At 39.7% G+C, this 27,252-nt stretch overlaps 1 protein-coding gene across 1 annotated transcript in view; it reads right to left on the minus strand.

Moving 5' to 3' along the window:
• The window catches only part of POGLUT3 (protein O-glucosyltransferase 3), a 31,563-nt gene extending 4,932 nt beyond the window's left edge, over positions 1-26,631 (minus strand). The window contains exons 1-6 of the mRNA XM_055422978.2: positions 26,359-26,631; positions 11,847-12,044; positions 7,105-7,391; positions 4,308-4,524; positions 2,354-2,550; positions 862-1,056 (exon numbers count right to left, since the gene is read on the minus strand). Coding sequence (XP_055278953.2) covers positions 862-1,056; positions 2,354-2,550; positions 4,308-4,524; positions 7,105-7,391; positions 11,847-12,044; positions 26,359-26,560 — 1,296 coding nt within the window. The 5' untranslated portion in view covers positions 26,561-26,631. The remainder of the gene's footprint in view (positions 1-861; positions 1,057-2,353; positions 2,551-4,307; positions 4,525-7,104; positions 7,392-11,846; positions 12,045-26,358) is intronic.
• Positions 26,632-27,252: the final 621 nt, after the last annotated feature.

Raw genomic sequence — 27,252 nt, forward strand, 5'->3', positions numbered from 1 at the left:
TAAAAAGTAGGGAATAATGCCATTTGCAGCAACATGGATGGACATAGAAAAGTGTCAATACTGAGTGAAGTAAGACAGAGAAAGACAAATAAATGATAGCACTTGTGTGTGGAATCTAAAAAACAAATGATACAAATGAATCTATTTGCAAAACAGAAATAGAGTCACAGATATAGAAAACAAATTATGGTTTCCAAGGGGGAAAGGGGAGGGATAAATTGGGAGATTAGGATTGACATGTATGCACTACTATATATAAAATAGATAACTAACAAGAACCTACTGTATAGCACAGGGGACTCTACTCCATCCTCTGTAATAACCTATATGGGAATAGAATCTAAAAAAGAATGGATATATGTGTATGTATAACTGATTCACTTTGCTGTTCAGCAGAAACTAACAACACTGTAAATCAACTTTACTCCAATAAAAATTAATTTAAAAACTTGTGCCCTTTTTTCTAACTGGGGAAAACAAAAGGGTACCATAATTGCTTTAAATATTTTCTTGTGCATAAAGCACTTTAACCCTGGTCTTTTTAATCTGTAATTTGCATTTGGTGTGTGTTATTTGTATTTGGTGTGTGTTCATGAATAGTGATCCTTTAGGAAAACCTATATTCTATGTAACACTCTACTTCAAATCTTCTAAAAATCCTCAAACATACTGATAGGGGGCATTCAAAATAGTCCTGATGTTGATTATTCCTGATGTTGATTTCAGGGAAACAAAAATTTCACAAAATAACATTTCATTTGCCTAAATTATGTCAAATTGTGTTATGATGAAACTTGTGTAACTAAATAATACTGGTGAACTTGTTACTGCCTAAAGAAATTAAAATTATGGAAAGCATACCTTGGCCCATTCAACTTTCTCTAGTAGATCACTAAGATTTCTTTTAATTGGAATATAATGTTTCCACGGCTTCAGTGCCATATAGAAATGTTCATAATATGGTGAATCCTGCTTCAGAACCAAACTGTCACCAAGCATGAGATATGGATATCTATAAGCAGCCACAGTCCCATCCACATTCACTTGATACTTGTACTAAAAGATTAAAACAAACATAAAAGTTTCAGCAGTCATTTGCTTCACGTCTGTGTCTGGTCAACACTGTAATATTAAATATACAGAAATTATTTTCCAACTTAATATTTATAAGCTTTACATTTTATTTTGCAACACATATCTTCTCTTTGTATTAAAATCATAAGCAGCATTTGTCAGGTCAATTTTAAGAAATACAACATATTTAAAGATAAGGTGATAAATAATTTTAGGAAGTAGGAATGCCTCTTTTAACTATGTACATAATGGGGAATTCAGATTTCTGTAACCAGGTAAGAAAACTATTTCCAAAGCTCTATATTTATTAAAGCTTAATACTGATAATAATTTACACTTTTATTTATACATTATTTCATTTGTTCCTTACACCCATGTAAGTATGAAAAGCAAAGGCATTTTTTCAAAGTTCGGTTTTAGAGCTGAGGAAACAGAAACCTGGAGAAGACTAAGGACTAGTGTGATGCTGGCAACACAGTACATATGCTGTCAACATGTTTGTTGGATTAATAAACTTTGATTTACATTTCAAAGTCATTTTTCATTCAATTATAATAATGTGCAGCAGATATTATCATCTCCTTCTTTCTTATAAATGATAAAACTCATTTCAGAGATCTTTATAAACTTCTAATGTATGAGCCCAAATCCCATGCTCTCTTCATTATACCACATTGAGAGGAAGAGGACATACAGATTTGGTAATTAATTTTTTCAGAAATAACTGGTACCAAGGGCTTTAGATTTTGTCACAGCCAGTTAGCTTCTGTCACGTTGTTCACATCTCTGTCTCGTTTGGCCTCATATACGGAGCTCTGAAGGAGCTGGGCAGGTTCACATATGTTAGAGGCGAGAGGTGGTACAGAGATGACAGCCCCAAAGTTAGTGGCAGAAGCAGGACTAGAGGTGGGACATGAACATCATTTTACTAGCATGAAATTAATACTCTATTTGTCAGATCATTTTATGTAACAGACATTTATATTCCCAGTTTATTAAAAAAAATACAAAAAAGAGAAAAACATGGAAATATACCCAAATCCTAAATTAATCCTTGTACTATATTTTGAGTACTAAACACAGTTCTGAGCTATTTGTAGCCAAAGTTAACAACAACAAACGAAAAAGAAACTGCATGAATTTTGTAATTCCCTGTGTCTGAAAAGAAAGTATGTGCTGGGTCATAAAATCGTAGCAATATGCCCAACCCCAGCTATTTGTGTGACTTTTAACCCAAGTTCATCACTTCATATCTATCCAGGAAGACCTAATCGCATACCTTAAAGAAGTCAAAGAAACCTATCAATTTAGCTTTTCCAAGCTCCTTTTCTTTCTCTTGGAAGAAGAAGTATCCTGTGATTCCTGCATCTAGTAGCTGTGGATTTTCCTTGGACAGCTGCACCAACTGGAGCCTCTCCTCTCGGCTATCTCTACCTCTGAAGAAAGCTTTCTCTGTTTTGTTGATCCAGGAAGGTCCTAGATGTTTGAGACCATAAAAAAATACTAATATGAATTTGACATTTTTATATTATGGTAAGTATAATCATCTTTAATCTACCTTTGTTATTTAAGATGCTAAAATCATCAGCACATCTTCTAAAGTAAGTGTAACTTCCGAAAAATATGCTCTAATTTTTATCCTTTTGTGTACTAAAGATAGCTCCCTCAAAAGGTTGAGTTCCTGTTGTATGCCTTTAGGAATTATCCAACAATGCTGGATCAAGTTCAAAGCACAAAGAGATCCCATGACTTGGTTCACATTAGTTTCTTCCATCTTTTGTGCTTCACACACACACAGACTAGACTGGCATTCTTAGAGTGACTATAACAAACTATACAATTAAGTAACACCCACACAACTTTAATTCTTAGGTCACTCAGAATTTTGAGCACATCAATTTGAATACACTGAAGAATTTTTCTAATATGCTGTTAAATGAAAATATATATGTATAACTAAACTATGTATATATATTTATATTCTCTCTTTCCTGGGAGGGAAATAATCAGGAAGAATTAATTTATATCTCTATCATTCTAAAAAGAAGTCATTAGTTAACACTTCTCAGTGTTCTAAGGGATAAATCATAAATCACAGAAACTAGAGGGGTGATCAACCTCTTTACTATTTTAGCACACTTTTCAGGAATTTACCAATATCTAATAAAAAGTAGGTCAGTTTTCATTTCCCATTATCTTTAGAGACTTTACAAGGAGCCTCTAGTCTTGTCTACAAAATAAGTCCACTTGAACTGCTCTAAATAGAAATGAAGCCTTATAAAGACAGGCAGTGTTTTTTTCTACTCAGGGAGTTCAGTTTAATAAAATGGTGTGTATTACCATAAACCTAAGGCCATTTGAGTGAACTCCGGGAGTTGGTGATGGACAGGGAGGCCTGGCGTGCTGTGATTCGTGGGGTCGCAAAGAGTCGGACACGACTGAGCGACTGAACTGAACTGAAGGCCATTAAATAGGAGGGAAGGAATTCAGATTGTAAAGGATCAAGAGAGACAGAAACAGGAAAGAGAATTTCTTACTGGAGGTTGTAATATCCAAATTATATCACAGTTGTCTTACATATGAATATAACTTTATATTTTTCAGAATTTTCCCTCATTTCGTCCAGCAATATAAAGGCACTGGAGTCACCATTAAGTGAAAGTTTTACCAAATACATATTTTTACGGGACTTCTCTGGTGGTCCAGTGGTTAAGGATCCTCCTTGCGATACATGGAAGGCAGGTTTGATCCCTGGTTGGGGAACTAAGGTCTCATGTGCCACGGAGCAACTTAGGCCACACACGACAACCACTGAGCCTTCACACCACAACTAGAGCCTGAGTGGCAACAAAAAGTCCTGTATGATGCAACGAAGATCTACCATGTTGCAACTAAGACCCAATGCAGCCAAATAAATAAAACAATTTTAAAAAGAAAATGAATAAAAATTTTTTAAAAATATATTTTCAAATGGTATTTACATGTGACCAACTCAAAGGAGACTCAGTTATAGTAGGTTTTGGACATTACTAGCCCAGCTCATGTGTCCTTTGATTTTTGAATTAGAAGAATCCTAAACAAAAACCTATTTAGAGTTCAGACCGCTGTTTTTCTCTTTTCCTGGTTAGAAAAGAAGAACAATGGTTATTTAAATATATCGACATACTCTCTCTGAGTGAACATTCCTTTCACCTTTTTTACTTTTAAGCTTTTTCTTAGAGAATGACTTTTACCTGTATTTCCCTGAATAGATAGGAGATCATTTGTAACACCCCTCAAAGCTTCAAGTGTGGAGTGGGTGATGTCATATGTTGGAAGGATAACATCTTGTGAATCCAGAGAGCCACACCATGAAATGATAGGTAAAGGGCCAGGGGTTTCATTGACTTTTCGATGCTCCAAAGGCCAGTCTCCAAGATTAACATAAAATTCTAAATCTGGGAGGAGGACCTAAATAAACAAAAGAATGTTTATCAGTGTTGGGAAGACCTCAGTCTTTGATACTAAATGCTTTGCTTCTTTGACTTTTAAAAAATTTCTGATAAAACAAATTTAAAATAGAAGAGAGAAGGATGCTTCTCATTCATCAGTAGTATCAGATAATCAAGGGGCTTCCCTGGTGGCTCAGTGTAAGAATCACCTGCCAATGCAGGAGACACGGGTTCAATGCCTGGGTAGGGAAGATCCCACATGCTGCAGGGCAACTAAGCCCATGTGCCACAACTACTGAGCCCACGTGCTGCAACTGCTGAAGCCTGCGTGCCCTATAGCCCGTGTTTGGCAAGAGGAGAACAGACAGCCATGAGAAGCTTGCACACCACAGCTAGAGAGTGGCCCCTATTCACTGCAACTAGAGAAAAGCCTGTGCAGCAACAAAGACCCAGCACAGCCAAATATAAATAAATAAATAAAATTTTTTAAGAAAGAAGACAAGGGTGAGGATAATGCATGACAATTCACTTAAGCAGGAATTAGCCATCTCTCTTCAGAGCTGGCATTTAAAACTGTTGTGTATATGTAACTATAGGTATGGTAACTATAGGTACGGAAAATTCAGAAAGGCGTGAATGAATGGCTTCAAACACCCTTTCTGCCAGCAGCCTAAGTGAGAATCTATAAAGTTAGACCCAAGCCCTTCTTTTCCTTCGTTATCAAACCTCTTTATAATAACCGTGTTTGTTTTTGGAATCTGCTATCCATTTCCACCTTCATGCTCAATGCCTAAGTTTAGGCCTTTATCATCTCTTCCCTAGATTGTTGCAATACTTGTCCCTTACTAGATGTTCTGATTCTAGCCTCTCCTGCTGTCCACAATGTTGTTCAAATTTCTAAAACCCAAACTAATGTTACTACTAAGCTTGCTGCTGCTGCTGAGTCACTTCAGTCGTGTCCGACTCTGTGTGACCCCTTAGACGGAAGCCCACCAGGCTCCCCCATAGTACCTTAATCCTATAGGACACAGTCTAAACCCCCTGGCTGGAATTCAGGCCCTCACTATCTTGCTCCAGCTTAGCTTTGAATCTCATCTTCCATCTGCCCAAGTACCAAAAAACTTTACTCTCTGAAAATGCCACCCACCTTAACATGTAATTCTCTTTACTTGGAAGGCCCTTCTCCTACTTATTCACTTGGCAATCTCTTTTCTCATCCTCCACACCCAGAGCAAATGTTACTTCCTCTGTGACTCGCCTTCCTCGGACATTTTAACTCTGGGTACCTACTTTTCTTATGTGCCTATCATGTTGTGGTAGAACGTTGCTTGTATTCATATCCCATCCTCACTTCTGAATAACAAAAACAAGTTCTCCTAGAGTGAGCTGTTCAAAAACCAGAGGTGAGTCTCATTTATCTTAAATCCCTTTTTAGTCACTGGGCAAAGAACCTGGAACAAAAGGGAAGGGCAAAGGGATATGATTCTTCACCCTAGTGCTCCCTTACTATCATTTAGTAGCTTATTAATAAGGGATTCCCTGGTGGCTCAAACCGTAAAGGCCTGCCTGCAATGCAGGGGACCTGGGTTCGATTCCTGGGTTGGGAAGATCTCCTGGAGAAGGAAATGGCAACCCACTCCAGTATTCTTGCCTGGAGAATCCCATGGACGGAGGAGCCAGGTAGGCTATAGTCCATAAGCTCCACATCAGAAGTTCTCACTGTAGAGGAGAATTTCTCAATCTTGGCACCACCGACATTTTCATCTGGGTAATTCTACCCTGTGGGTGTTGCCCTGCACACTGCAGAATTAGCAGAATCCCTGGCCTCTACCCACCAGTTGCAGTATCAAGTCCCCAGTTGCAACATTGCCAAATTCCTCTCAGAGGCATATCATTCCTAGTTGAAAACCACATAAGCACAGAGATACAGAAATACAGGGCAGAGTGGACTGGTGGTAGTCCAGGAAGAAAGAACCGCCTTTAGGATCAGATGCCCATAATATGCTCATATGATGGGCTGATGGGGAGGCAGGAGGCAACTGCTATTTAAAATAAGAATTGATTGCAGTCCCATATTTCATGTGCTTGGGAATATATAACTCATATCAGGAAAGGTGGCTTTTGGGTAAGAAAACTACGTTCATGGCCTTTCTAGATGAGAGAGGTAAAAAAATGCCCATTCTTCCTCCTTTATTCTGCACGACTGGGAATAAGGAATAACAAAAGGTAGTTTGAATTGCTCTGCTTAAGAGGATTTACAGAAGTTTTGTAAATATGGAAAGAGGGGCTGAATAGAGGGAGAGAAGGAGGAGGTGCTGGGGATGTGAAATCTTTTGGAAGATAGAAGCTCTAATCATGTTTCATAAGACTTGGGAGAGTGCTATATGGTCTACCTACCTGAGATGGGGGCTCAAACTATTTAACTTAAATATTAAAGGAAAGAGAAAACCAACTGATCCATACTTAGGTGGTAGACAGATGTACATTTTCAAGCCTGGAATCCATTTTCATTCTTTACCATTATTATTCCAAGAATTAAATGTTACAAATAAACATTTAAACTATTTTGGTTTTGGAATCAATGAATTCATTCTCATACCTTTCTTGCCAGTGACAGCAAAATCTCATCTGAGAACATTTTGAAGTCTGTGTATTTCCCTAAAGATCTTCGGTAGATGTGGTTATTGAGAACCGTGTAATGAACAATAGCACCCCTCTCATCCCCAAACCTTTTCGGAACTTCAGTTAGCATCTGCTGGAGATTAATGCTGGGGAAAGAAGCAAAATCTTTTTCAATCTGTGGTTCCTTGTCTGGACAAGACAGAGTTTTCTGCCAGGCCTGAGGATCCTCTTCTGGACACTCACAGTACTCATGGTACACTGGTCCTAAGGAAAGCAAAACATGTGGAATGCCAAGCTTCATTAACAAGCAATGCAACACACGGAGTTGTTTCTGCCACTGCTGTGGACATAGGATGACTTCTTGGTAAATTCTAAGATTATCCAGACAGGGATAATCTACTGTAAACAAATCAGTGGTAAAAAGTAATGTCAGAGTCTTGTGCTCTTACCTTCTGTCCCCTTTTCACCCCACCCTAGATAACCTAGTAGAGCATATATTCTCCCAATGTAACATATAGCATATTTTCTCCCAGTGTAACCTACTCATTCAATTCATTGATAAATTTATTTCCAGTGAGCTATAAATGGCTGATGAGCATAAAACTTACCTTTCAACAAGGAAAAAGAGAATGTATTCCTTTTTAGGCATGATTATATAGTAAGGCTGGTGATTTTTAAAGACAAGATGAGGTCTCTTCCTCTGAATCCCTAAAATTACCTCCATCAGCACATCTCAAAAAGGAAACATGAAACTCAGGGACACCTTGAAGTGTAAGCTTAAAGTGGTCAGACATAAGTATGAAACTATTCTGAAGACTCATTTAAAAAAGAATTTGTGCAAAATTTATCTTATTTCACAATATATCCATATTTAATATAAAAATAATTTAAAAAGCTATTTAATTTTCTTGAGGATTTCTACTTCAGACAAGCATAACAAATAGGGATCAATTTAGCTTCCTACCTAAAACTACCAAAATACGGATAAAATATATGAAACAATAGTTTTTTAAGACATTGGACATCAGGCAATGAATAGAGTTTGAGAGATGACAAACAAATGAGGTAAACTCTATAGTTCCTCAAGTTTACTGCCCAAGGGAGTTTCTAGGTTGTGCAACAGGGAGGAACAATCTGGGCAGAGCCCAGAAGTCTCACTGAGTTGAGACAGAGCTGAAAGTCCAAGGCAGCTAGAAGTTGTAGAACATACTGCACAGAGATAGAACTCCAGAGGTCTGTACAAGGTTTCCCTCAAATATTTAAGGCATACTGATCAATATACATGTTTGAATAAACTGTCCAAAACAAAGAAAGAACTATCCATAAGGTCATAGGGATTAGAGGCAACAATACCCATGGTTCATATAGGGCTGGAAAAAGTGCCCATTCATACAAACCAAACTGGAAAGCATCCTAATTCATAGAGGTTGGAAAGAATATGCAGAGATGTATTGCCTCAGTAAAGGAATAATTAGCCCTAGACTAAACATGGCTCTGGGCCTGCCTAATAAATTGTAAAAGAAAATTTGAAGGATCAACTTACTTCCAAACAACTTAATTGCATCCTAGAGAAAAGCTCAAGAAGATGAGAAAGCATTGAGCAATGAGAAATACACTGGATAGAATTAATGACAGATTGAACATAATAGAAAGAAATATTGTAAACTTAAACATATAGAAACTATACAAAATGAAATGGAGAAAAATATAATTTTAAATGAAAAGAGCATAGTTGAGTCATGGGATAATTTTAAGCCTAATGTATGGGTAATTAGAATTCTTGGAGGAGAGCTGATATAGAACAGAAAAAATATTTGAAGAACTTATGGCCACTTTTATGCTGGGTTTCATGAAAGCTATAAACCCAAAGATCCACAAATCTCAAGCATAAGAAATATGAAGAAACCTACATCAAAGCACATAATAATCAAATTGTTCAAAACAACTGATAAAGAGAAAAATATTTAGCAGGGGATCAAAGATATAGAAAATGGCAGATTTATAACTGGAAATAATGCAAGTGAGCAGATATAGAAGACAGCAGAACAATACTCAAAGGGGAAAAAAAAAAAAAACTGTCAACCAAAAGCAAAGGAGAAAAGGAAAGATATACCCATTTGAATGCAGAGTTCCAAAGACTAGCAAGGAGAGATAAGAAAGCTTCCTCGGAGTGATCAATGCAAGAAAACAGAGGAAAAGTCTTTCTAGAATGGGAAAGACTAGAGATCTCTTCAAGAAAATTAGAGATACCAAGGGAACATTTCATGTCAAGATGGGCACAATAAAGGACAGAAACAGTATGGACCTAACAGAGCAAGAAGATATTAAGAAGAGGTGGCAGGAAAACACAGAAGACTATATAAAAAAGATCTTAATGACCCAGATAACCATGATGGTGTGATCACTCACCTAGAGCTAGACATCCCGGAATGCAAAGTCAAGTGTGCCTTAGGAAGAAGCATCACTATGAACAAAGCTAGTGGAGGTGATGGAATTCCAGTTAAGCTATTTCAAATCCTAAAAGATGATGCTGTGAAAGTGCTGCACTCAATATGCCAGCAAATCTGGAAAACTCAGCAGTGGCCACAGGACTTGAAAAGGTCAGTTTTCATTCCAATCCCAAAGAAAGGCAGTGCCAAACAATGTTCAAACTATTGCACAATTGCACTCATTTCACACACTAGCAAAGTAATGCTCAAAATTCTCCAAGCCAGGCTTCAACAGTACGTGAACCGTGAACTTCTAGATGTTCAAGCTGGATTTACAAAAGGCAGAGGAAATCAGAGATCAAATTGCCAACATATACTGGATCATAGAAAAAGCAAGAGTTCCAGAAAAACATCTACTTTTGCTTCATTGACTACACTAAAGCCTTTGACTGTGTGGATCACAACAAACTGAGGAAAATTCAAGAGACGGAAATACAGACTACTTTACCTGCCTCCTGAGAAATCTGTATGCAGGTCAAGAAGAAACAGTTAGAATCAGACATGGAACAACACACTGGTTCCTTACTGGGAAAGGAGCATGTCAAGGCTGTATATTGTCCCCCTGCTTATTTAACTTATATATGCAAAGTACATCATGTGAAATGTTGGGCTGGATGAAGCACAAGCTGGAATCAAGATTGCAGGGAGAAATATCAATAACCTCAGATATGCAGATGACACTACCCTTATAGCAGAAAGTGAAGAGGAACTAAAGAATGTCTTGATGAAAGTGAAAGAAAATAGTGAAAAAGCTGGTTTAAAACTCAACATTCAAAAAACAAAGATCATGACATCCGGTCCCATCACTTCATAGCAGATTGATGGGGAAACAATGGAAATAGTGACAGATTTTATTTTCTTGGACTCCAAAATCACTGCAGATAGTAACTGCAGCAATGAAATTAAAAGTTGCTTGCTCCTTGGAAGAAAAGTTACAACCAACCTAGACAGCATATTAAAAAGCAGAAACATTACTTTGCCGACAAAGGTCCATCTAGTCAAAGCTACGGTTTCTCAAGTAATCATGTATAGATGTGACAGTTGAACCATGAAGAAAGTTGAGCACTGAAGAATTGATGCTTTTGAACTATGGTGTTGGAGAAGACTCTTGGGAGTCCCTTGGACAGCCAGAAGTCCAACCAGTCAATCCTAAAGGAAATCAGTCCTGAATATTCATTGGAAGAACTGATGTTGAAGTTGAACTCTCAAACTTTGACCACCTGATGCAAAGAACTGACTCTTTAGAAAAGACCCTGATGCTGGGAAAGATTGAAGGCATGAGGAGAAAGGATGACAGAGGATGAGATGGTTGGATGGTATCACCAGCTCAATGGACATGAATTTGAGCAAGCTCCGGGAGATGGTGATGGACAGTGAAGCCTGGCATGCTGCAGTCCACAGGGCTGCAAACAGACAGACATGACTGAGCAACTGAACTGAACTGATAATTCTACCTGGCAAAATATCTCTCAAAAATAAAAGCAAAATAAATATATTTTCAGATATCTAAAAGCTGGAAGAACTAATCATCACCCTCACATTAAATGAAAATTTAATAGGAATTCTTTAGATAGAAGGCAAATAGTACTAAGTGAAAACATGTATCTATGCAAAAGAATGAAGAGTACTAAATATGCTAACTACCTGGGTAAATACACAGGAATATTTTTGTTTGTCATTTAAATCTCTTTAAATTACTTAGTTTTTCTCTCCCCTAAGATGTTTTTGAACTATGGTGTTGGAGAAGACTCTTGAGAGTCCCTTGGACTGCAAGGAGATCCAACCAGTTCATTCTAAAGATCAATCCTGGGTATTCATTGGAAGGACTGATGCTAGAGCTGAAACTCCAATACTTTGGCCACCTCATGTGAAGAGTTGACTCATTGGAAAAGACTCTGATGCTGAGAGGGATTGCGGGCAGGAGGAGAAGGGGACGATAGAGGATGAGATGGCTGGATGGCATCACCGAATCGACGGACATGAGTTTGAGTGAACTCCGGGAGTTGGTGATGGACAGGGAGGCCTGCCGTGCTGCGATTCATGGGGTCGCAGACAGTGAGACACGACTGAGCGACTGAACTGAACTGAAGATATCAAAAAAATTAAACTCCAGGAGGTACATATATCACATTTATCCTTTTGCACATGTCTTTAACATCATCATAATGCAATCTGAAAGCCATGGGTTCTACACATAAGGCTGGCTCTGGTTTATGTAATAATTACTTACCTTTCAAAATATAGGGAGACTGAGCAACATGTTCATCACCATAAAGGACTTCTATCTTCAGCCCTTTACTGACAGTTTCATACATCCTATATCGCATCAAAAATGTTCCATCATTCCTGTCCAAAGGTTTAGGGACATGAATCCGAACTAACTCCTTAGGTGACAGAGATTTGATTACTACTCTGAATAGTGTTTGACCTGAGGGAGGGGAAAAAAAAAGTATAAGTAACTCTATTTCATGTTTCACAAGAAGTTTATTTTTTCTGTACCATCAATGGTAAACAAAATTATTTTAGTTTTGAACATCTTGGACACCAGGAACTATATTTGGTTTAGGTCTTCTAAACCAAGCAACTGAGGCCTGCAGCTCAAGATAGCAGAATAGAAGGATGTGTGCTCATCTCCTGTGAGAGCACCAGAATTGCAACTAGCTGTTAACAGAATGCTGGTACCCAATAAAATAAGATACCCCACACCAAAAGACAAAGAAGAAGCTGGAGTGAGATGGTAGGAGAGGCGTAATCACGAAAAAATCAAATCCCATACTGACCAGGTAGGTGACCGACAAACTGGAGAAAAATAATACCAAAGGAGTTCTCCCACGCGGTGAAGGTTCTGAATCTCATGTCTGTCTTCCCAGCCTGGGGATCTGACAAAGCAACTTGGAATCCCAAGGGAATCTGACCTTGAAGGCCAGCAGGACTTGATTATAGGACTTCCACAGGACTGGGGAAAACAGACTCCAGTCTTGCAGGGCACAAACAAAATCTTGTGCACACCAAGACCCTGAGGAAAGGAGCACTGACCCCACAGCAGACTGAACCAAAAGTACCTGCTAGCATTTGAGGGTCTCCTATAGAGGTGTGGGCTGGCAGAGGCTCACCACAGGGATGGGGGAACTGGCAGCAGCAGTCCCCGAAGGTTCCTCTTGGCATAAGCCCTCCTGGAGGTTGCCATTAACCCAACCATAGACCCCAGGGTTGGGTCACCTCAGGTCCGACAACTAATAGGGATGGAGCACAATACTACCCATCAGCAGATAATAAGGTTAAAGTTTTACTGAGCAAGGCTTTGCCCACCAGAGCAAGACCCAATTTCTCCCACCACCAGTCACTCCATCAGGAAGTTTACACAAGCCTCTTAGGCTCCTCCATCAGACGGCAGAGAGAAGAAGCAAGAAGTACCACAATCCCACACTGGCTAGAAAAAAAACATATCACAGAAAGTTATCAGGATGAAAAATCAGAAAGCTGTCTTCCAGATGAAAGGACAAGATAAAACCCTAGAGAAACAACTCAATGAAGTGGAGAAAAGCAACCTTCCAGAAAAGGAATTCAGAATGATAGTGAAGATGATCCAGGATCTTGGGAAAACAATGGAGAAAAAGGAAGACGTGCATACCAAAGACCTAGAAGAACTAAAGAACAAAAAACAGAGATTGAATAATACACTAGAAGGAATCAAGAGCAGAATAACTGAGGCAAAGAACAGATAAATGATCTGGAGGGCACAACTGTGGAACAGAATATAGAAAAAAGAATGGAACAGAATATAGAAAAAAGAATGAAAAAAAAAAAGGAAGACAGTCTAAGAGACACGTGGGACAACATTAAATGTATCAACATTCGCATTATAGGGGTCCTATGAGGAGCAGAAAGAGAGAAAGGACCTGAGAAAATATTTGAAGAGATAATGGCTGTAAACTTTACTAACATGGGAAAGGAAACAGTCAACAAAGTTCAGGAAGCATAGAGAGTTCCAAGGAGGAACACACCAAGACAAGTAGTAATCAAACTGACAAAAATTAAAGACAAAGTATTAAAATTTTAAAATATTAAAAGCAACAAGGAAAACATGACACATAACATACAAGGGAATTCCTTTCAGGTTGTCAATTGATTTCTCAACAGAAACTCTACAAGCCAGAAGGGAATGGCATGATATATTTAAAGTGATGAAAGGGAAGAACCTACAACCAAGAATATGCTACCCAGCAAGACTGTCCTTCAGATTTGATGGAGAAATCAAAACCTTTCCAGACAAGCAAAAGTTAAAAGAATTCAGCACCACCAAACCAGCCTTACCACAAATGCTAAAGGAACTTCTCTAGGCAGGAAACACAAGAAAAGGAAAAGACCTATACAAAATGAACACAAAATAATTAAGAAAATGGTAACAGATTCATACATATTGATAGTTATCATAATATAAATGAATGAAATGTACCAACCAAAAGACACACACTGGCTGTACAGATGAAAACATGTTCAGGTATGCACTTCCACTTACCACATCACTCTGCTTGACAACCCCCCTCCACCAGTTGTATGTAGTTATTTTATATTGTTAGGCTAATCATGTTCCCAATATGGCTTGCAATTGTAATTATCTTTTATTTTGTGTTTGGTTATTGATTGTGAAAACCGATAAACATCTTTTACTATTGTGATTATGTAACTGTTACTCACTTAATACCATTGCATCATGATTGGTCAACAAGGAAAATAATAGAACTCTATATCACCAAAAACTAGGAACTAATAGAAAAACCTGTAATCACTTTTTGAAATCCAGATGCATATCAGAATTATCTTGGTATTTTTTTGAAAAATACAAATGCTCAGGTATTGCTTTTTTCTCCAAAGCTCCAGGTATGTTTCTATTGAGAAGCCATGTTTAAAAACAAATGGGATATATGATGATCCTTTACTTCTATCTAGTTTGTTTTACTTTTGTTACTTCATATTCAGTGCTCCCATTTCATTTACTTATGTTTCCCAATTTCTTCATCTCTTCTTTTTTTTTCTGAAGTTCTTTCTCAAGCCTTTATCAAGCAAAGTAGAAAAGCTTTTGTAAACATATAAATAGTATGTATTATATATATTTTAGAAAACATGAATTTTTACCTAACTAAAAACTGTATGACATTTTGATTTCACTTGTTTGAGTTAGTATGAATAGAATGTTTGACTTCTAATTTTAAAAATTAGATATGTAATAAGCAACAAAAATTCACTGTATAGCACAGGGACCTATAGTTAATATCTTATAATAATCTACAGTGGAAAATAATCTGAAAAATAATATATGTATATGTGTATAACTGAATCACCTTCCTGTGGGCCTGGAACATTGTAAGTTAATTGTGAGTTCAGTTCAGTTCAGTTACTCAGTCATGTCAGATTCTTTGTGACTCCATGGACTGCAGCACCCCAGGCGTCCCTGTCCTTCACCATTTTCTAGAGCTTGCTCAAACTCATGTCCAGTGAACCGGTGATGCCATCCAACCACCTTGTCTTCTGTCATCCCCTTCTCCTCCTGCTTTCAATCTTTACCAGCATCAGGGTCTTTTCTAATGAATCACCTCTTTAAATCAGGTGGCCAAAGTACTGGAGGTTCGCCTTCAGCATCAGTCAACCCAATGAATATTCAGGACTGATTTCCTTTAGGATTGACTGGTTTGATCTCTTTGCAGTCCAAAGAACTCTCAAGAGTTTTCTCCAACACCACATTTCAAAAGCATCAATTGTTCAGTGCTCAGCCTTCTTTATGGTCCACTCTCACTACCATACACGACTACTGGAAAAACCATGGCTTTGACCATACAGAAGTCTGCTGCAAAGTAATGTTTCTGCTTTTTAATATGCTGTCTAGGTTGGTCATGGCTTTTCTTCCAAGAGGCAAGCAACTTTTAATTTCATGGCTGCAGTCACCATCTGCAGTGATTTTGGAGCCCAAGAAAATAAAGTCTATCACCATTTCCATTGTTTCCCCATCTATTTGCCATGAAGTGATGGGACTGGATGCCATGACCTTCATTTTTTGAATGTTGAGTTTTAAGCCAGCTTTTTCACTTTTCTCTTTCATTGTCATCAAGAGGCTCTTTAGTTCCTCTTCACTTCTGCCATAAGGGCAGTGTCATCTGCATATATGAGGTTACTGATATTTCTCCTGGCAATCTTGATTCCAGCTTGTGCTTCATCCAGCCTGGCATTTCACATGATGTACTCTGAATATATGTTAAATACGCAGGGCGACAATATACAGCCTTGCCGTACTCCTTTCCCAATTTGGAATCAGTCCATTGTTTCATGTTCAGTTCTGTTGCTTCCTGACCTGCATACAGATTTCTCAGGAGGTAGGTAAGGTGGTCTGATATTCCCATCTCTTGAAGAATTTTCCACAATTTGTTGTGATCCACACAGTCAAAGGCTTTAGCGTAGTCAATGAAAAAGTAGTAGATGTTGCTTTTTCTATGATCCAGCGGATGTTGGCAATTTGATCTCTGGTTCCTCAACCTTTTTCTAAATCCAGCTTGAATATCTGGAAGTTCTCGGTTCATGTACTGTTAAAGCCTAGCTTGGAGAATTTTGAGCATTACTTTATTAGCATGTGAAATAAGTGCAATAGTGCATAGCTTGAACATTCTTTGGCATTGCCTTTCTTTGCGATTGGAACGAAAACTGACCTTTTCCAGTCCTGTGGCCACTGCTGAGATTTCCAAATTTGCTAGCCTATTGAGTGCAGCACTTTCACAGCATCATCTTTTAGGATCCGAAATAGCTCAACTGGAATTGCATCACCTCCACTAGCTTTGTTTCTGTTGATGCTTCCTAAAGCCCACTTGACTTCGCACTCCAGGACACTCACTAGCCAGCTCTAGGTGAGTGATCACACCATTGTGATTACCTGAGTCATTAAATATTTTCGGTATAGTTCTTCCGTGTATTCTTGCCACCTCTTCTTAATATCTTCTTCTTCTAAGTCCATACCATTTCTGTCCTTTGTTGTGCACATCGTTGCATGAAATGTTCCCTTGGAATCTCCAATTTTCTTGAAGAGATCTCTAGTCTTTCCCATTCTATTGTTTTCCCTCTATTTCTTTTCATTGTTCAGTTAAGAAGGCTTTCTTACCTTTTCTTGTTACTCTTTGGAATTACATTCAGATGGGCCTATCTTTCTTTTTCTTCTCTGCCTGCTCTTTTCTCAGTTATTTGTAAGGCCTTCTCAGACAACCATTTTGCCCTTTTGCATTTCTTTTTCTTGGGGATGATTTTGATCACTGCTTCCTTTACAATGTTACTAACTTGTCCATAGTTTTTCAGGTATTCTGTCATCACATCTAATCCTTTATATTTATTTGTTACTTCTACTGTATAATTGTAAAGGATTTGTTTAGGTCATACCTGAATGGTCTTGTGGTTTTCCCTACTTTCTTCCATTTAAGTCTGAATTTTCTCCTTTGGGTAGGTTTAAAAGCCCAGTTCAGTTCAGTTGCTCAGAGAGAGCGAGCCTTCCCTCTCCTTCACCATCTCCCGGAGCTTGCTCAAACTCAGGTCCATCAAGTCGGTGATGCCATCCAACCATCTCATCCTCTGTCATCCCCTTCTCCTCCTGCCCTCAATCTTTCCCAGCATCAGGGTCTTTTCCAGTGAGTCAGTTCTTTGCATCAGGTAGCCAAAGTATTGGAGTTTCAGCTTCAGCATCAGTCCTTCCAATGAATAAGCAGGACTGATTTCCTTTAGGATTTACTAGTTTGATCTCCTTGCAGTCTGAGGAACTCTCAAGAGTCTTCTCTAACACCACAGTTCAAAAGCATCTATAAACTTTTAGGATGACATAGCCCTAAGGAAATTCCACTTTCTCTTTATAAAGTATGCACAAGCCTCCTTTGTAATCCATTTTAATATCTAATAAACCTCAATTCTGATGAAATTTCCCTTCCATTTCCTTAAGTAGAGAGAGATTATAGTTAGTTAGTAGAGTCACACAAATACAACACACTCACCTACACACAAACTCACACACCTTGTAAAAGCATAGATGTACCCCTCTAAGCTTCTTTCCTATAATTGAAATGAAACTGTTACATTAGGATGATCTATCATTCCTTTCAACTTCAAAATTTTGTGGGTTTTCTGTTCCAGGATAGACAGTACCTACTTAGTAAACTTTCCCTTCTCTTTTTGCAGTGTATTAGCTGACTTTTTTAGACTTTGAAACAATACTGTTTCAGGAATAAACATTGGGACTCCTTTCTTCAGAGAGTCCAGTGGACATACCTGCACTCAGCGCAGATCTGATCCTCAAGCACTTTGACAACAAGGAGCAGTCAATATCCTAATCACAGTTTATGACCATACCAAAGGAAAATGTTTAAAGAAAAGTGATGAATCTTCTGAAATACACAGTCTTGGTAAACAGCTAATTGTGATCAAATAAATCTTTCATATCATATCTATCATATTTAATAATATTAAAATATTAAACATATTTAACATATATTTGAAATTACTGAAGAAAAAAGTTTGTTTTCCCTATTCTTAGTTTCTAAATCTAGTGAGTGATATTTCTATTTTTTTGATCTTCAAGGTTTTATTTTTTTCTTGTGGGTCAGAAAAAAATGTTTCTTATTCTCTTCAGTTTAGTAATAGTAATGCAGTGTCTGACACATTTCTACTAAATAATTAAGTACCAAACACATACATTTTAGGATTTTTGAAAAAGTGTGATAAAATTATGAAAGACATCTGCTTACATAAATGAAATAACTATAAGGGATGTTGTAAAAAAAATAGTAATAATGTGAAATTATTATAAATGTTGGTCAATTACCTGAAATGCTTAATGAAACATATAAATCATTGCTTTATGTTATTTCCCACTTAGTTTCAGAAAGGCAATGTGGTGTGGCAGACTGAAAATCAGGAAGGCAGAGCCTGGGGACTAAAAAGCCATTTCCATCATTCTTTCCCCAGATTGGAAACAGGACAGAAAAGCTTCTTATCTCCTATCGAATAGTTCTATCCTCCATAAGTTTATGATTTTAAATAAAACACAGATATAACCTGCATATTAATGACTATGTGACATTTTGAGGCTTACTTTATGGAAGAAATCTCCAGAACCCTTCATTAATTTAAAATTGATCAGGACTAAATTAGAAATAAGCAATCCTACCCTCATAAAAGAGAAAATAAGAGTGTCATTTCAAATTGCTTCAAATAGAAGGAATGTGAATTTTCATTTGCCCTGGAGGCTAATATAATGGAACAGAAATGAAGTCAGCTTGAGCTTTTCTGTTCACACTTCTTTATGAAAGATAGCAAGTTGAATAAGAATGCAGTGACTAAAGGAGACAAAAGGAGGTTGTCAGTATCAAAACTTTATATCATTAGACTTGGAAATTTTGAAAACTTTTGATTGGGAAAGAAAGCATTTTTTAAAAAATTCACTTACTTAGTCGGGGGACTGTGCCCGTCCCTGAGCTCGAGATTTTCATATCTCTTATTTATTTCCTCCAAGAACTTGTGAGAAAGGTATTTGTGATCTCATATTACAGATCAGGAAGCCAAAGGCTTTCATGAAGAAGTTCAGTACTTTCACTAAGGTCTCATATATATGAGTAGCAGAACCAAAATTTGCACACATTTTGAATCTTTCTTCCTTCTAAGCCCATTTTGAATCCAATTTGTCACACTGTGTAATGTTGACATATAGATTCCCCTTCATGGATCACAGCATTGTCATGGTGAAGGGGCTTGTATAACTCAATGAAGATATGAAGCCAAGACATACAGGGCCACCTAAGACAGATGGGTCATAGTGAAGAATTCTGATAAAACGTGGTCCACTGGAGAAGGAAATGGCAACCCACTCCAGTATTCTTGCCTGGAGAACACTATAGACAGTATGAAAAGACTAAAAGATATAACACCAGAAGATGAGCCTCCCAGGTAAGAAGCTGTCCAATATGCTACTAGGGAAGAGCAGACGGCAATTACTAGTAGCTCTAGTAAGAATGAAATAGCTGGGCCAAAGCAAGAATGACACTTAGTTGTGGATGTGTCTGGTGGTGAAAGTAAAGTCTGATACTGTAAGAACATTGCATACAAACCTGGAATGTTAGATTCATGAATCAAGGTAAAGTGCACATGGTCAAACAGGAGATGGCAAGAGTGAATATCGACATCTTAGGAATCGGTGAACTAAAATGGACAGGAATGAAAGTGAAAGAAAGTGATGAGGGGCTTCCCTGGTGGCTGCAATGTGGGAGACCAGGGTTCATTCTCTGGGTCAGGAAGATCGCCTGGAGAAAGGAATGGCTACCCACCCACTCCAGTATTCTTTCCTAGAGAATTCCATGGACACAGGACCCTGGCAGGCTACAGAATGGGAGAATTTAAGTCAGATGACCATGATATCTACTACTGTGGGCGAGAATCCTTTAGAAAAAATGGAGTAGCCCTCATAGTCAACAAAAAAGTCCAAAAGGCAGTACTTGGTACCCGGATGCAATCTCAAAAATGACAGAATAATCTCAGTTCAGTTCCAAGGCAAAGTATTCAATATCACAGTAACCCAAGTCTATGTCCCAACCACTGACACAGAAGAGGCTGAAGCTGACCAGTTATGAAGACCTACAAAACCTTCTAGAATTAACATAAAAAAAGATATCCTTTTCATCTTAGGGGATTGGAATCCATAAGTAGGAAGTTAAGACTTACCTGGAGTAATAGGCAAGTTTGGCCTTGGAGTACAAAATGAAGCAGGGCAAAGGCTAACAGATTTTTGTCAAGAGAATACACTGGTCATAACAAACGCTCTTTTCCAACAACTCAAGAGATGACTCTACATATGAACATAACCCAGATGGTCAATAACGAAATCAGATTGTTTATATTCTTTGCAGTCAAAGATGGAGACACTCTATACAGTCAGCAAAAACAAGACTTGTTGCTGACTGTGGCTCAGATCAGCAAAATTCAGGCTCAAACTGAAGAAAATAGGGAAAACCACTAGACCATTCAGGTATGACCTAAATCAAATCCCTTATGATTATATATGGTGGATGACAAATATAGTCAAGTGTTTAGATCCGGTAGACAAAATGCCTGAAGAATTAAGGATGGTGGTTCCTTACTTTGTATAGTAGGCACTGACTAAAACCATCCCAAAGAAAAAGAAATGCAAAAAGGCAAAGTGGTTGTCTGAGGAGGCTTTACAAAGAGCTGAGGAGAGAAGAGAAAAGAAGGGCAAGGGAGAAAGGGAAAGATATACCCAACTGAATACAGAGTTCCAGAGAATAGCAAGGAGAGGTAAGAAGGCATTCTTATATGAACAATGCAAAGAAATAGAGGAAAACAATAAAATGGGAAAGACTAGAGATCTCTTCAAGAAAATTGGTGATATCAAGGGAACAATTCATTCAAGGATGGGCATGAGAAAGGACATAAACAGCAAGGAGACCTAACAGAAGTAGAAGAGATTAAGAAGAGGTAGCAAAAATACACAGAAGAACTATACAAGAAAGGTCTTAATAACCCAAATAACCAGTGGTGTGGTCACTTACCTAGAGCCAGACATTCTGGAGTGTGAAGTCAAGTGAGCCTTAGAAAGCAATGCTACAAACAAAGTTAGTGGAGGTGACAGAATTCCAGCTGAACTATTTAAAATATTAAAAGACGATGCTGTTAAAGTGCTGCACTCAATATATCAGCAAATTTGGAAAACTCAGCAGTGGTCACAGGACTGGAAAAGGTCATCTTTCATTCCAATTACACAGAAGGGCAATGCCAAAGAATATTCAAACTAACATACAATTGTGCTCTTTTCACATGCTAACAAGGTTATGCTCAAAATCCCTCAAGCTAGGCTTTAGCAATATGTGAAGCAAGAAATTCCAGAGGTACAAGTTGGATTTACAAAGGGCAGAGGAACCAGAGATCAAATTGTCAACATCCATTTTACCATAGAGAAAGCAAGGGAATTCCAGAAAAACAACTACTTCCGCTTCACTGACTATGTTAAAGCCTTTGACTATATGGATCACAACAAACTGTGGAAAATTCTTCAAGAGATGGGAATGCCAGACCACTTTACCTGTCGCCTGAGAAATCTGTATGTGGGTCAAGAAGCAACAGTTAGAACCAGACACGGAACAATAGACTGGTTCAACATTGGGAAAGGAGTACATTAAGGCTGTATACTATCATTCTGCTTATTTAACTTATATGCATAGTTCTGTTCTGTTCTGTTCAGTCACTCAGTAGTACCCGACTCTTTGCGACCCCGTGGACTGTAGCCTACCAGGCTTCTCCATCCATGGTATTCTCCAGGCAAGAATACTGGAGTGGGTTACCATTTCCTTCCCCAGGGGATCTTCCCGACCCAGGGATCGAACCCGGGTCTCCCGCATTGGAGGCAGATGCGTTAACCTCTGAGCCACCAGGGAAGCCCCTTATATGCATAGTACATCATGCAAAATGTCATGCTGGATGAATCACAGGCTGGAATCAAGATTGCCTGGAGAAATATCAATAACCTCAGATATGCAGGTGATACCACTGTAACGGCAGAAAGTGAAAAGGAACTAAAGAGCTTCTCGGTGAGGGTGAAAGAGGAGAGTGAAAAAGCTGGCTTGAAACTCAACATTTAAAAAACTAAGATCATAGATCAGGCCCCATCACTTCATGGCAAATAGAAGGGGAAAAAGTGGAAGCAGGGACAGATTTTACTTTCCTGGGCTCCAAAATCACTGGGGACAGTGACTACAGCCATAAAATTTAAAGATACTTGCTCCTTGGAAGAAAAGCTATGACAAACCTAGACAGCACATTAAAAAATGGAGATGTCACTTTGCCAACCAAGGTCCGTATAGTCAAAGCTATGGTTTTTCCAGTAGTCATGTATGCATGTGAGAGCTGGACCATAAAGAATGCTAAGCATCAAAGAATTGATGCTTTTGAACTGTACTGGAGAAGATTCTTGAGAGTCCCTTGGACTGCAAGGAAATTAAACCAGTCGATCCTAAAGGAAATCAACCCTGAATATTTAATGGAAGGACTGAGGCTGAAGCTGAAGCTCCAATAGTTTGTTTTTGTTTCGATGCTCCAATACTTTGGCCACCTAATGTGAGAGGCTAGCTCATTGGAAAAGACCTTGATGCTGGGAAATATTGAAGGTAAAAGAAGGGGGCAACAGAGGATGAGATGGTTAGATAGCATCACTGACTCAGTGGATATGAATTTCAGCATACTCTGGCAGATAGTGGAGGACAGAGGAGCCTGGCACGCTGCAGTTCATGTTGTCACAAAGAGTTGGACATGACTTAGTGACTGAGTAAGAACAACAAGGTTCTCAAAATTCATAGTTTGAAAAATAACCTCTGTCATTCCTGTTACAATGGAGTCTTCATCTCCCTTTTTGTTTAGGAGTTTTATTAATGCTCTCTACAGCTTCAACAAAAGGGCTGACTCCACCTGGCCAAGGGAACAGTCCTGAAGGCCAACTTGGTACAACTCGAGGCTAAATGGAAATCCTCGCAAATGTATGACTGCCTGCTAATTGTGAATACTCTATAGGAACCTATTGAAAACAGTGATCTTATTAACAATACCAGTGATTTGATAAAAGGGAAAGACCATTGAACGAGGTATTGAAAGCGTTGGGAATCTGGACATGACTTTGACATTTATCCACTGTGGAACCACAGGAAAAATATTTATTTTCACTAAGCTTGTTTCTTACAGGAATAGTGAAGAGAATAATACCAGTCCTTCCTATTCTAGTGACTCAGACAGTAAAGAATCTGTGATGAAGGAGACCTGGGTTCAAACCCTCGATTGGGAAAATCCCCTGGAGAAGGGAATGGCTACCCACTCCAGTAACCTTGCCTGGAGAATTGCATTGACAGAGGAGCCTGGTGGGCCACAGTCCATGGGGTCGCAAAAAGTCGGACACGACTGAGTGACTAACACTCTTACTAACTCTCAAGATTAAGGAGAGCATATGAAATAGGGCACAATTCAAAACACTGAAGTGCTACATAACTAGGAGGTATGATAATTTTATGGAGGTATTACTGATGAAGGACGACTGAATAGAAAAGAGTCCTGGTATCTTGCTGTCTAGACATACTCCAAACACCCTCTCTCCATCTCTTCTTTCTTTCCTTCTACAATAATTACTGGGCAACTCTGCCAGGCATTGTGTTAGACGCTGGGAATATAACAATGTCAGCAGGTTTTGCCTACATTCATAATGGAAGGAAATACTCAATTTAAGTCAGAGGTTACTGAAAATAAAGATATAGATTGGTTTCTTCCTCATCCAAAATCACAGACCCCCAAATTTCTGTCTGTGAACTCCTGTTTGAAATCCCCCTGTTTTAGACCATTCAAGTTCACATGTTTGCTATCTAGGTTCCTGAAGATATGCCGCATAATAATAGTACTCAGATCAGTGGCATCACCGACTCGATGGACATGAGTTTGAGTGAACTCCGGGAGTTGGTGGTGGACAGGGAGGCCTGGCGTGCTGTGATTCATGGGGTCGCAAAGAGTCGGACACGACTGAGCAACTGAACTGAACTGCAACACTGTTAAATGAGAGTGCTAATTAATAAGGGAATCTTGGTAAGTCATGTAAGATTACAGTTTGAGAAAAATTTCCGTATTTTTCATTTACTTCTTGGAGAAAGAAATTTTTCAGGACTTGCAAGTGAATGATGTTAGCAGAAAATGTAAAGACTGGTTGGGTGAGATTTCAGAAATATAGTGCAGGTTTTTAAACGGACCCCTGGCAACCACCATTTTACTTTCTCTTTCTTTGAATTTGACTACTTTAGATACCTCATAGTAGAATTGAAAGTGCTACTTTAAATGGCTGTTAAATATTCCATCACATGAATGTACCATGCTTTGTTTAACAACTTCCTTATGCTGCTGCTGCTAAGTCACTTCAGTCGTGTCCGACTCTGTGTGACCCCATAGACGGAAGCCCACCAGGCTCCCCCGTCCCTGGGATAGCTGCTCTTTAAACTTATTGTAATAAATAATCATAATGGGGCAAGAATATCCTTGCTCATAAGTCTTTGACTACATGCTGATCATTTTCTCAGAAGTCTGATTATCAGATTAAAAGGCATAGACATTTTTCATAAATGATTTTTTTTTCATTTTTACATATTCATTTCATTGCATTTTCATTACCTTTCACTTTGACATTTTCTAACTGTTGAGACATATATTTTGCACATTAGGTTTGTAAATGTTTAAGATTCTTCATGGAAAATTACTTTCCAGAAACATTTGACCAATTTGCTCCCACCAGCATAGGATGAAGGACATCGTCTAAGAGTATTTCATTAACAGCTTTTGAGTATTAGCAGTTAAAAAAAATTTTGCCATTATTTTTAGATTAAAAATGGAATAAAAAATAGAATTTTATTTGAATTTATGCATGTGTACTAGCTAAGTCCAACACTTTGTGATCCTGTGGACCGTAGCCTTCCAGGCTCCTCTGTCCATGGGATTCTCCAGGCAAGAATACTGGAGTGGGTTCCCATCTCTCCTCTAGGGGATTTCCCCACCCAGGGATGGAACCCATTGTCTCTTAAGTCTCCTGCATTGCCAGGTGGGTTCTTTACGACTAGTGCCATCTGGGAAGCCTATTTGAATTTATAGTTCTTTCATTAAAAGTAAGATTAACAGTATTTCACTTTGGGTCATATAACTTCCCTTTTTCATGTATAAATTAATTTTTTCCTTAGTTTTCCATCTTTTTTCTAAAGCCCTCCCCCCGCCCCCATTTATAACTGTACAAAATTATTTTTAGAAAACAAAGAAAACTATAAAGAAGAAAATACACTCCGTGGTTAAAGACTAAATCTGGGTTTAAGGATCTTCATCTGATCCTTAGGGCCATGGAGACTTCTTAAAAAACCAAAGTACTCAGTTTTCCACTGGCGGTGGAAGGGGCACTGGGTATTCTGATCGTCTCTTTGTTGATAAAACCGGGTGCCAGTTGACAGGACATAAATCAGCAAATCCTGACTGGCAACAACTCGAAACTAGCAGGACAAGCTGTTAAGAAGTTGCAAACTTAAGATACTAAGGAGAAACTGGGAGGACAACCGGGCAGAAGGGATTCAGGACAGGACCAGAGGGAAAACCTAGTAAGTTCCGAGTTTCACTAATTCCTGCGATCCGCATTCAAGAACTCGAAACTCGAAGAAAACAAAAATTTATCCTGCAAAACTGCCTCCTAAATTGCCTGCTACTCTGACATGTCCTTTTTTTGTAGGATCAGGCCTAAACAACGCAACCCGATCCATCGATTCTCGGGCTGGATGACTCAACGCGTGAAGGCACTCCCTGCAAGCTGTAACAGATCAGACAACTCGTCAGGCGTAGAAAGACCACCTCCAACTTGTGACTCACACAGCTTTCATTAACAGCCGGGCGCCATCCATACGGATTATCAGTCCCCGCCTGTTAACTGCGGAAGGGCGCTCGGAGTTCATTTATTCATTCAGCAGACCTGCGCTGCAACTCCCTCCCGCCTTTGGGTCTGGGAGGGGAGGGGAAGAGGACGTGACCAGAGCCGAGGGAAGGACGCCGCGCGGGCGGCGGGCGGGTTCCCGGGGAGGAGCGCGCGGTCGAGGCCGGGACGCGCGTAGGGGACGCGGGGAGCGGCCGCAGGGCGGGGCAGGCCCGCGGTCGAACGCTACCTGGGGGCGAGCGGGTGAGGTTTTGGCCCTCCGGGTTGACAGCCTGCAGGTAGAAATAGCGGACCGGCAGAACGACGCCCGCCTGCAGCCCGGGGCCCCACACCAGGCTCCGCGGCGCGCTGAGCTGCGCCTCCGGGGCCCCCGAGGCCACGAGCAGGGCGAGCTGCAGCGCCAGCAGCCGGGCCCGCGGGAGACGGCGCATGGTCTCCGGGCCACGGCGCCCCAGCTCGGCGGCGGCGGCGGGGCGGGGCCGGGCGCGCTGAGGGCCGAAGCGGGCCCACCCCGGGGCGGGCTTCGCTCCGCCGCCCGCGGCTCCGCCCCCGGTTCCCACCCGGCCGGAAGGCGAGGGCGAGCCCGCCGCGGAGGGGCCGGGTGCCGCCGCGGGGCCGCCACGGACTCGGCTCTCCCGCTCCAGGCCCAGCAGACGGCGGCGCGGGGCTGAGGATCAGGGCGGAGGGGGCGCTGCTGAGACAAGCGTGCTTGAGGCTGTGCCCCGCCGCCACTTCTGCTGCTGGAGTTTGGCAACTCTTCAGAGGAAACTGTCTTTTTTTAAAGGACGCACAGGGTGATTGCTGTAGAGAAACGGCCCAGTGGCGAAGAGCTTACGGAAACGCCATCAAACAACGAATTTCACTAGGTTAAAGACGCAGAGCAAGATGTCATTCCCCTGATTCCCGTCCAAGGCCAACTCTCCCAGCCCTTCCGTTCACAACAGCACCCATCAAAGCACTGTATTACCTGTCTTCTTTTCTGCTCAGCAGTCTCCCTCACTGGACTGTAACTCCCTCCAGTCTCCCAAATCCCCTAAACCCGATACTTCCCTTCTTTCAACAAGTGTTTGTTCAACCTTCACTGAGTTGGGGCCAAGCCTCTAGCGAGGAACCAAGAGTTGCG

The sequence above is a fragment of the Moschus berezovskii genome, chromosome 14 (assembly GCF_049115385.1).
Source record: "Moschus berezovskii isolate FMDL1 chromosome 14, NW_MosBer_1.0, whole genome shotgun sequence".
NCBI classification, from domain to species: Eukaryota; Metazoa; Chordata; class Mammalia; order Artiodactyla; family Moschidae; genus Moschus; species Moschus berezovskii.